The sequence below is a fragment of the Octopus bimaculoides genome, chromosome 5 (assembly GCF_046866305.1).
Source record: "Octopus bimaculoides isolate indiv1 chromosome 5, ASM4686630v1, whole genome shotgun sequence".
NCBI lineage: Eukaryota > Metazoa > Mollusca > Cephalopoda > Octopoda > Octopodidae > Octopus > Octopus bimaculoides.
Genome location: NC_142932.1, coordinates 19,111,773 through 19,124,125, shown reverse-complemented (window position 1 = coordinate 19,124,125; position 12,353 = coordinate 19,111,773). Strand labels below are relative to the sequence as shown.

At 33.3% G+C, this 12,353-nt stretch overlaps 1 protein-coding gene across 1 annotated transcript; it reads right to left on the bottom strand.

The window, feature by feature from the left end:
• Positions 1 to 176: 176 nt before the first annotated feature.
• Positions 177 to 11,812, bottom strand: LOC106877285 (S-crystallin 3-like). The gene is made up of 6 exons (XM_014926154.3): positions 11,504 to 11,812; positions 6,743 to 6,838; positions 4,561 to 4,676; positions 3,093 to 3,122; positions 2,533 to 2,640; positions 177 to 514 (listed from the first exon to the last, which is right to left on the bottom strand). The coding sequence occupies exons 1-6, from the start codon at positions 11,634 to 11,636 to the stop codon at positions 350 to 352; spliced, it is 648 nt and encodes a 215-aa protein (XP_014781640.1). The 5' UTR covers positions 11,637 to 11,812; the 3' UTR covers positions 177 to 349.
• Positions 11,813 to 12,353: the final 541 nt, after the last annotated feature.

The window sequence follows — 12,353 nt, the reverse complement described above, 5'->3', positions numbered from 1 at the left end:
GATTACAAGAAATTTCACTAAATGCCACAGCTTTGCAGTTCTATAACATTCTCTGACAGGTTTGGGATTGTCAGAAAATTTTCAGTTTCAATGCATTGCAACACAGATGTGTTTTCCCTTGAAAGGTAAGAAAAAGGCAACGATTTTTAAAAATGAAGAAAAAGAAAATAACTGAATTATTGAGACATATTTTGTGTGTTATTTCATTAAAATTTTAGACACCAGAGAAACTGGTTCACATTGATAATAACTGATGTGTTTTGTTGTGACTTTTAAGTATTTTCGGTTGTTATTGTTCTTGTTATTGATTTCATGCGAGAAATCCACGCTATTAGTGTGGATTTCACATTTAAAATTCGGTACGTGGTTGACTCCTAAGGTACATGGAAATCTTTGGGTGGTTTTGGATGCGGTTTCTCAGAGACTGCAATTTGGGGTAACGGCTGAGGAAAGAAGGTTCTTCAATTAAGGGGTTCTCAAGAGCACAGTAGCACATCATATCAGCCATAGTCATCTGCAGCAAGAAAAATAAAAATTATATCAATTGAAAAAGGGATAAAATCGCATTTCTGTTTGTGAAAAAGTATATTCGACATTTTTTTATAATAAAGATGTAATGATAGAAAGTGCTACCTAACTAGAGATTTATCGTTCTAAAATATAAGGATTTCTGATATTGTGATGCAAATCCACAAATTTTGTGAATGGTCGGTGCGTATAGTCGATTAAATAGACCCTATAACTTATCTAATCAAGCCCTTAATTGTGAAAAGAAATGATGTCAGTTATAGAGGTATTTGAACTCGGAAAGTAAGGAGATATAACTAAATAATTGTGGCTTCAACCATTCAGCTAATCTATCACCCTAGAAATATAAAATATAGAGCAGATGTGGAGACACAATAAAATATGATTATATAACGTATTATATCTTGAAAGATGTGATGTAAACAAAATAAAGTATAATTATGAAATAAATTTGATCTGTAAAATTAGATTAAATCTTTAGATCAGATGTAATAGCATATAAAGTAATAACATAAACTGTTATATCTTCAGAGCAGATGTACCGATATAATACAATACAACTTTGCAGTAGAGTTGAATAATATCCCACGCATCCAGTGTAATATTACAATCTGCGAAACTACGTAATCTCTTAACTGCTCATTTATTCTCGCTTTCTTTAACTTTCTACCAATACAGAATTTAATAATGTATCTCATTGGTAGTTATTGCTTTGCTTCATGTCCATGCTGAACAAGCAGACTAATGATCAATGGTATATTCAGTGCCCCAGTCTTCCTGTTTACAAAGAGCATAGAAGTCAAGATCTGGCATTCGAATCTAACAGCTTTAACGGTTACTTATATCTTTCGTTAAGACTAGTGAAATATTATTAAAAAATTATTCGGGATAATATGCTTCAAAATGACAGTGCTAAAGCATAGGGGTTATCTTTCGTTGAGCTAAATTGAAAACATAGTGCCGTTCTCAGTTTCAATAGAAAAATGGAAAAGAAGCAGCTGATTGTTCCCAGATACTTAAAAGTTATTGTTCTGGCTATTCTGACTGCATTTAAGATTAAAAAACAAAACAAAACAAGAGCAAATCTAACAATGTTAGCGTAAAAAGTTCTAGAGCGGTTCTGCTATCAATGATAACGTAAAAGTTCTAGCCATTTCTGCTATCAAAACTATTAATGACTCATTTGTCTTAATTGTATACAGGCACGATAATAATGCAGACTGAAAGGACACTGTGTTTCTGATGGATGTGTCTTTCGCTTGTTGTACTAAAATGGAACCAATCGATTGGACAGAACCTCTGATAGAGTAGCGATCTAATCCAGACAAAGAAACATATTTCTTTTCGCCAAATACCAACAAAAATACCGGGACAAGCTTCAGCAGATTAAGTCTAACTACGTGGCATAAAATATTCTTTGCATTTTAACTTTGATTTGTTTCAGTCACTGGACTGAAACCATGCCAGAAGACAACCTTGACGGGTTTAGTCGAACGATTCCCCCACAATACTTACATTTTTAATCTGGTATTTATTCTATCAGTCTCTTTTGCCCTACCGATAAATTACGGGCGCGCAAACAGGTTATGAAGTTGGGCAAAAAACACAAAGACAACACACACACACACAAACACACACAAATACACACATGCGTACGTCGGGCTCGCACATAGTTTCCGTCTGCCAAATTCACGCACAAGATATTAGTGGGCCTAAACCACTTACCCATACTACCACACATGAGACAGAACCCCAAACCGTCAGGTTGCAATGCAAGCTCCTTAATTAACACATCCATTTTTGCGCCAATGTTACAAGACATTGGTCAAATTATGTCCAAGTATCTTCGCCTAATCATTTGCTGACATTCATCATTCTTTGAGGCCAGACTTATCGCCAGTCATATTCAATGAATAATCTAACTGTGTAACATGAAAATTTTCGAGATATTTGCAATCAGGGTTGCATGTTGACTGAATCAAAACGGATCAAGAAATCACGTACCTGGTCTCCCATGAAATATTGATTTCCACTGTTATGCATTTCAAGTGTTCTCTCCAAATATGGAAGAAGCCTTTGGCAGGTTTCACGGAATCTCATGCGACGTTCAGGCTGGAAAAGATAGATAAAATTAGATGATTAAAAACCGAAACTATCAATAAGGAAGAAATTTATGTAACATGGTGCATTTTCTTATATGGAGCAGACACTGTAATGCATTATTTTAGACATAGTACGGAAGTAGGTTACTAGACAGTGACTATAAACATAGAGCCGTATAAATGAGATACTTAAGAAATATCAAAATCTGGAGGTACTTTTGTTATTTTAGGATATTACAAAGACGTTGCACCCATTTTATAATTAAGACTAGTTTAAAATCAGTTTCTTATAGTTCTTGGTACACAAATTGATTTCTTCTATAAATTTTAAGCAATTTGTTTGTTAAAAGTCACCCGAATCAGTCTGAGGTAAGACGAACTCTGCAATAGGAATCTTTGTATTCATTTCAAAACCTAACATATGAAAACTATTTTTAGAAAATAAATAATGATAAAACTTACGGAACAACTCATATCTTGATTCCTTTCGAACTGGAAAATAGAAGAAACATATATGTATAATAAAAGAAATAAGATGAAAAGGTATAATAAATGATACCCATTTTTCCTCTCTCAACTCCTGTTCCACTTTCTCCTCTGATATGGTTATTATTTGAGATTCTTCTTATGAAGTACTATCGTTTGATACGTTTAGACTTTTTCTCCTCCATTTGAGCGCGAAGCTGATACAGTATTTGTTAAAGCTTGTCACTCCTGAGCCCTTTTCCCTTCTGCTATTATAAAACACCACACACACACACACACAAACACGTACACATAAACACGCACACGCACTCACGCACACACACACGCGCACACACGTGTATGTATATATGTATGTATGCATGTATGTATGTATGTATGCATGTATGTATATGTGAGGGTATATGATTTATTTACTTGAAGTTGTAAGCTTAGGGTAAGTGGAGCGTACCAGTGTATACATATCTGTATATATATATATATATATATATATATATATATATATATATATATATATATATATATATATATATATATATATATATATATATATATATATATATATAGTTGTATACACATACATATACACACACACTTTTCAAGTATTTTCGCCCTTCAGTGTATTCCTTTTACTGTGTAGGCAACAGGCTTAACCACGCTAATGTTAGAATTATCTTCTTATATTTTATAAGAAGGTATTTAAATATAAAATAACCGATTTCCTTGGAAATTAACATTAATCGATTAAATCAATTTCAACAGAAACTGTAAATTAGTTTAATATAAACAAAGACGCTATTAGAACATATGAACAAGAAGAAGAGAGAATCAGAGCTTGTATAATCGATGGATTTGGAATAATTTTCAAATACACACCATACGTACGGAGTAACATTGTGAAAACAATAGAAAATGCTCTACTATTTTGGATAGAACAATAAAACCCAATATAATGGCAGTACCCACTTATCAGTATGCATGGGTGTATGTATATCTGAATACACGTGCACTGAATTTCAATAAATAATTGTCTTGTTTAGTTTGTATGGATATCTCAATGTGTAATACATAAGCATATATTTTCTCTTTTTCCATCTCTCTTGCTCCCCTCTGTTTCTCTCTCTGTGTGTGTATGCATATATATATATATATGTGCGTGTGTGTGTTTGTATGTGTGTGTATGTGTGTCTGTGTGTGTGTGTATGTGTGTGTATATATATAGTCGATTATATACATTCTCCTGAAGGATGAAATGCAATGCTGTCCTATCCTTTACTTGATATTATCCACCATGTTCTCACTAATTGTAAACTCTCGCACAGGCACAGGCAAACTCTACCTGTACTCAACGTTGACCGCCTAAAATCACCAATACATAGAAATGACATCGATAACCACTGCAACCATCGGCTTTTATTTTAGGCATTAAAAATTTTGAATCCCTCACCCTCATTCTTCCTTCTCTGTCCTGGTACATCCTCATGTAGTCATCCATGATGTCATAGAAACAGTGCGAGATGAAGTCAACTCTGGCCATCTCCATGCTGCTTTTTCCATGGAAACCTTTTAAAAATATGAAACATTTGAATATCATGAACGTAAAATTTTAGTTGGGGCATATTAATCCTAGTGTATTTTTAATATAATATTACTTTCAAATTTTGGCACAAGACCAGCAATTTCAAATTGTGTGCTAATTCGATTACATCCACCTCAGCGCTCAACTTGTATTTATTTTATCGACGTTGAAAGCTGAAAGGCAAATCGATCCCAGTGACTGTTGAATTTCAGGGCATAAAGACGGACGAAATGCCGCTAAGTATTTCGCCCGGTGTATTAACTATTCTGCCACCTGCCTGCCTTGTTCATTAACGTTATTGGCATCTTTCATCTTTTATATTTTACTTTGTTTTAGTCATTTGACTGCGGCCATGCTGGGGCACCGCTTTAGATTTTTTGTCGCACGCATCGACCCCACTACTTATTTTAAAAGCTCCGTACTTATTCTATTGGGTTCTTTTGCCGAATCACTAAGACACGGGAACGTAAAATCACCAAACCAGTTGTCAGACGGTGATGGAAGGGAGATACACACACAGAACAAATAAACAAATACACACACAGAACACAGAACAAATAAGCAAACATATATACGACGGGCTTCTATCAGTTTCCCCTCTATTATATCCACTCACAAAGCTTTGGTCGGCTCGTGACTATAGAGCTATATTTTGGCACAAGCCCAGTAATTGCGAGGAAGGCGCTGAGTCGATTACATCGATCCTAGTGTCCAAATGTTACTTATCTTATCGACCCCGAAGGATCAAACGCAAAGTTGATCCCAGCGATATTTGAATTCAGAAAGTAATAATGTCGCTAAGCATTTTTCCCGGCGTGCTAACGATTCTGCCAGCTCGCCATGCTCTTCACTGATATATCATTGATGTATATATATATATATATATATATATATATATATATATATATATATATATATATATATATATATATATATATATATATATATATATATATATATATAATATATGAGTATATGCATATATATGTACATGTATGTACATACCTTCATCTACATGTATATATAGATGCATATCTGGGCACAGGACGTACAAAAAAGTGGACAAAATGATAAACAGGGTACAGAGAACACACAGTCCACATAGAGAACATTTCCTTCATCAGCTGCCACTAATCTAACATTGGCGTTTCGAAGAGCTAGGGCATATATATATATAATATTGCTGCCTATCTTATAAACCTCAGAATTGTTAAGGTGGAACTTAACATTGAATTTAAAATAAAAGGGGACGAAGCAAATTATTGTAGAGCATTTAGTCTGGCACTCTACTACTTTGGACGCGTCAAAGTAGTCGCAGGAATGGCTGACTGTGTGGTTAAGAGAATCGCTTTGCCACCGTGTGAAACACAGTTAAAACTTCCGGTGGTCTGAGAATGTGGGCCACTGTGGTTCTTTGCTTATTATGTTTACTTTCGTCGTTGTTGCAGTTCGTAAAGCATGACGTTATAGCGTCCCATCAGATTTTGTCACAAAATATTCGGTGTTAGTGTCTATAGAAAGAAAGGCCTGTTATTGCCTTGTGTGTTATGGAAACAAAATTAGGATCGTCATACTTTTCTTAATGCCCCACTTTGAAAATGATAAAAAAAGCTCTGCAGCCGAGAAGGCTTATTGTTTTTGTTTTAAGCCGTTTGCTTTCCAAACCGGCTTCGTGTTTAGTCTACAGACCTCGCTGGGTCTTCAAGTCTAAGATGAGGTCAGTATCCATGTTTTAGGCATTTTTCTTCTTGCTTAACTTATGTACAAAGTAAAATTTACCCGGGAATAGATTCATTTTGCCGATATAAAATTATATATTTATTCTTGCAGGGAAATAGCACAGGAGTGTTATACCGTAAAACCTGTTGAAGTATGGCCCAGAAATGGATCTTATAGTACTAGTGACAAGTTCTTGTCAGAGAGCATACAAATTGAATAGCCTATAATTTTACAATTTATAGTATATGAGACCAATTACTATATTTTCCTTTTCCTTTTAATTTCATTGAAATATTTTAGCACTTATGAAAGGAACGCTGGTTCTACTTACCAAATTCTCTGGCCAGGTATCTAGCGATGGACATGCTTTGAGGAAACTGGGTTCGGTTATCAATCTCCAAGACTGGTAACATAGAACATGGCATTCCTGAAATTAAAGTTAACAGAAACAAAGTTTATACATGGAAATATAAAAACCACTGAAGTTTTGACAATCTGTTCATAAGTCAAAAGTCATATAATATAAATAATATCAGATTGTGTCAGCACTAATTTTAGAGAGAAAACACCAACAGACTTACTGATTAAATTATTGTTCCTTTTCTGTTTGGAAATAGTACTTGTTATATCAAATATCATCTACATAGAAATTTTAGCTGTTAATTTGAAAATTAATTTAATGGTGTGCATGTCTGTAGAATTCACATCCACTTACTACTTAATCTAGGTGCAGGTAATTCGAATGATCGATCAACTGAATCCTCAGCGTCGAATGATAAAAATCCTTCTCTAAGATGATTAGTTGGAGAGTTGCCAAGATTCATATAATAATGTTATTTCAATCATGATTGTAAGAGCACTAGATTTACTCATTATTGGAGTAAAGTAATTGTATATCTTTAAAAGTAAGCAGAATGATTTTTTAGAATAGATTCAAGAGACCACTTAATGATAGACGAGTTGAGAAGACATGGAGAAAAGGGCTTAGACAGAGACCACCCCGTCTTTTATTGAAATGGAATCTATGAAATAGAGTTACAAATTTTCTCCTACGGTAGTTTTTATAAACAAGCTTGGAATGATTATATATAAAATGGGTGTTAGTATAGAAGATGTAATTAGACCAAAAGTTTTAATTAAAATCGTGCCGTCAGTAATGAGGACTGAAATTTCTAAATGATTAAGATTTAAAAAGTTAAGGGAGATGATAGCGAAATTTTAATTAATTATCGTTTATCACATATGGAAAACAGTAGGAATTTAGCCTCATCTTTGGTAATATAATGATAACTCTGGACAAGAGCAGTATTATTATTATTATTGTATTATTATTAAACCTCTATAACTAAGTTTAGTATTATTAAACTAATAATATAGTATAGTATTATTAAACTAATAATATAGTATAGTATTATTAAACTAATAATATAGTATAGTATCATTAAACTATATTGATATAGTATAGTATTATTAAACATAGTATTATTAGACCTCTATAACTAAGCTTGGTCTTATTTGCTTAGATAACAAAAGATGTATATAGAATATACTAATACCTTTTTTAAAATTGATGCCTATGTTGTAAAGTATAATTTATTTAATGCTTATATGCGATTTGATAGTTAATGAGAATGTAACCCAAACTTATCGTGTCATTTCGAAGCATGATTACCGAAATACTTATACAAATATGTTCAACTCATCTCTGATTATAAGAACGGATTTCTAAATCTTGGAACCTGTGAGATATACCCAATCACTTTCACTGCTCTGTGCTTAAGAATAAAGATATTTACACGTGAAATGTTCATTATCCCAAGATGAAAATAAGTACCATACTATAAAAGGCATTTTAACAAAAAAAAAACAAAACAAAAAAAGCATTTTAAACACTGAAACACTGGCAATTATTGTGCTAAAACGAGATGCTTTATTCCAGTTCACTTGTGGTTGCTCTGATGACACGATCGATATATTATCCATACAACCGTGAGTTCTTTTATTCCACTACCCTTACTGAGTGGAATTTTTATTGCTATTATTGATTAACCTTATTCAGCGTCGGCCGAGTAGATGCATACACTTTGATGGTATAACTCAACGAACGCTTGAAACAGTCGTATAAATCTTCCACCATCTTCGACATTTTTATTGCAGGACATTCTCCTGTATCGACTTAGCAATGAAATCCTGCTACACATAGGGCTAAAAGAGCTGAACGACAATTGAGTGTATCTACAAAAGACGTCTATTCTTTATGACGTGATAATTTCAGCGCCGTTTATCTAACAACTGGTGACCTAGGTGAACACATACGGTGGAATCACTCATTAAGTAACTTTAGATAAGCTGTCTGTTAGAACGATTTCAAAGGTCCAATTGGAAAAACATGGGTGATGTCTAACAGAAAAAATTAAGGTTAAAATCGTTAGAATAGTGAACATCCCACCTTTATGCAAATAACAAGGCAGAATTTCTGTTGCAGAGATTCAAGAAGAGAAAGCAGTACGCGTAAATGTCTTTAGCCATTTTGTAAACGAAACACGAGTGAGTATGCGATGTAGGTGTTAACGTGCTTTGTATAGTAAATTAAGAAACTTAATTCATTAAAATTACTGACATGGATATGAAATTATTAATTAAACGTCTAGTTCAGGTAAACAATAATTAGGAATACAACTTCGATATTAGATGAAATTAAAATTAATTACGTTATAATTAATTGATTGTGAAATGTTACATAAAAAACATTAATGACTTGAGAATTGTTAGGAGTTATGTCACTGAATTATGAATGGTTTATATGTTAAACGATTACGTGAAATTAGATATAGATGACCGCTGCATGGAAAATTTAAACTAAAGTTGTTAGTAGGATATTTGTAAACCAAGTCTTTTAATTAATACTGCACTATTGGTGATAAGGAGAGTCGTTATCTCAAAGACTAATTATAGTAAAAACTGGCGTATAAGTATGTTTCAATCTTTTCCTTTTAATTATGTGAATTCTTCCTACAAAGATAGAGCTAATAGAAAGAATAGTGACTGTTGAACCATACATACAGAAGTTTAACATTCTTTGGGGTGATATATCTTTTGTTCTGTTTATTTAGTGCAGTAAAATTGCTACTAGTATACGGTTTGATATGTTTATGCAACACATTTTATAATATCCATTTAATTTGATGTGGATATGCAAACATAACGATACTCGATATAATCTTAAAGAGTTGATGTCATCTCTGAAAGTCACTTAGCAATAATGTGACGAACATGTTCAGATTGGAAACCTGTTAAGGTTATCTCTAGAGATTTTCTATGGAAATTATAGACAGCACCGATTTTATTATGACGTATTAGTGTTGGCTATAATTTCTATAGAAAATCTGTAGAGATAACCTAAACAACTAATGTAAGAGCACTGCTAACACAGTAGAGTCCAATATTAACTTACAAAAAACGTTTAATATACTTTAGAGTATATTATAATTGCATAGCGAAGTACCGCATCCATACAAGTCACCAGGCTAGAAGCTGTTTTGCAGTTTTAATCGAGAAACAAATCAGAATCCATTAAAACAAGCAGTGGCTTAATGGTGTGGAAGGTGGACTCCCGCGTCAACAGTTCAGCATGATACAGCTTGCTGTACTGCGATCTTAGTTCAATGGTCAAGAAAGTGTGATGGTATTAATGTTGGGGGTTCTTGATTAGCTGAACAATCTGCATGATGAATATTATTAAAGTGGCGATGGTCTGTAGAGAACCAGTCCTACATTTTCATCTTCCAAACTTATATTGTTCTGGGACGAGTGCCAGAAGAACAGTAGTTATCGGGACGCAGAGTTTACATGGAATTACTATCACTTTGATGAGCAACTACAAAGTTGGAAGACTTTCATCTGCCCTAAGTCCGTTGGAGTGTATCCGAGCAATCGTCTTTCGGTAACAGTTTCCTGACGTGCAAGTCAGTACTTAGCAGTAACTTTACCAAGTGCCAAAAGACCTGATCAGAGCAGACATATAAACAACAATGGCTGAGGAGTATGTATGTATGTATTTATATATGTATGTATGTATGTATGTATGTATGTATGTATGTATGTATACACACATACATAGTATATACATGTATACGATTGCATGTGTGCAAACAGAAAAAATATATACTAATCAAGGCGTGTGGTCTCATGATATGAATTATTGATGGTTAGGATGTGAGTTCAATTTTTCTGCCAAGTAACGCGTTTGAACAGCTGAAAATGAGAGAGTGGAAAATCCGCAATGGGCCAGCAAGAGGTTTAGTGATGTATCTTCCTCTGTACGTCACTTAAATACGACATATATATATATATTTATATATTTGTATGTATGTATTATGTATATATGTATGTACGTAACGTATATTTATGCATACGCATATATATTGTATATGAGAATATATATATATATATATATATATATATATATATATATATATATGAGCATGTGTTTATGTATGCTTTTATATACACACATATATGTATATATATATATATATATATATATATATATATATATATATATATATATATATATATATATATATATATATATATATATATATACATATATATATATAGCCGCCTTAGCCGCCTGGCTAAGGCTTGGCTACTCTGCATTGACAAGGGGCAACACCCTGAAACTAGTCTAGTCTGCAGATGCCAAACCAGCAGGGGGACACTGCTGACCTCCCCTGTTCGAAGGTTATAAAGGACACAGGTTTCGTGTGTCACATAGCTAGCTAGAGGCGATGGCTTCTTGGAGCTAATTCACGGCAGCTTTCGTCCTAATTTTGGGACTGCCATGTTGGCTTGGCGATAACTATTAATTTCCAGTACCGCTGCCGTAGTCTCCTTTAGAGAGACTTAGAAATATTAATAACTCTATTCATATATATATATATTTATATATATATATATATATATATATATATATATATATACACATGCATTCATATATATGTATGTAATTATGTATGTATTTGTGGATGGATGGATATATATATATATATATATATGTATGTGTATGTCTAATATACATTAGGGTACTTACTGCTTCTCATGTTGTTCCATTCTGAATATTCGATCCTGCGGTCGTTGTACTTGACACCGGCAGCTGCGAACAGCATACGGCATACCTCAGCACGGCCACGGTGGTTGAAGTAGTGGAGAGTATAGGAAGGCATAGTTGGATTGTCTGATGCTCTTACGGCGTCGGTCTGGAAATACTATATTAGCTGCTGTGAGTTAACAGTATTATGAAGACAACCTGCAACGGAGGTTATATATATACATGTGCTTGTGGGTCTATATAAATATATAAATCTATACATAAAGGCAAACTTACCTATGGGTCTTAGTCATTGCTAATGAGAGTTAGTTTTCGAGCCAAAATTTGGAATTGGTAGATCAACAAGAGAGAATTAGCAGGACATTTGGTATAATTAACGCAACTACACTTGGTGACATAATCATTCAATTTGGTTATTTTGTTCTTTGAATTTTTCATTACGTATATTTTATTTTTGTTCAATAGTATTTTCATTTCTTTTCTTTTTTTCTTTTTAAGAACGAGGTTATATGTATCTTCGACGGTTAGTGTACTAGCAGTGAAAGAAAAAAAGAAATACAATTCACATGGCTCTTCTGACATAAGTTGGCATTTGATGTGGTTCATGTCATTCAAAGAATAGTGTTTATTGTAACGTCAAATAATGATATTAGAACCATTTTCATTCATTCTGATTTGATATAACGCACACGTTCTCATTAATCCTTTCCTAATTTCCGATTCTATATTTAACCATTCAATTTAAGTTTCGTTTAACATAATTTATTACAAGTATTACTTTGTTTTCTTAGTCCTAATGTTGTAATTTTTATAAGAATATAAGCAGTATTAC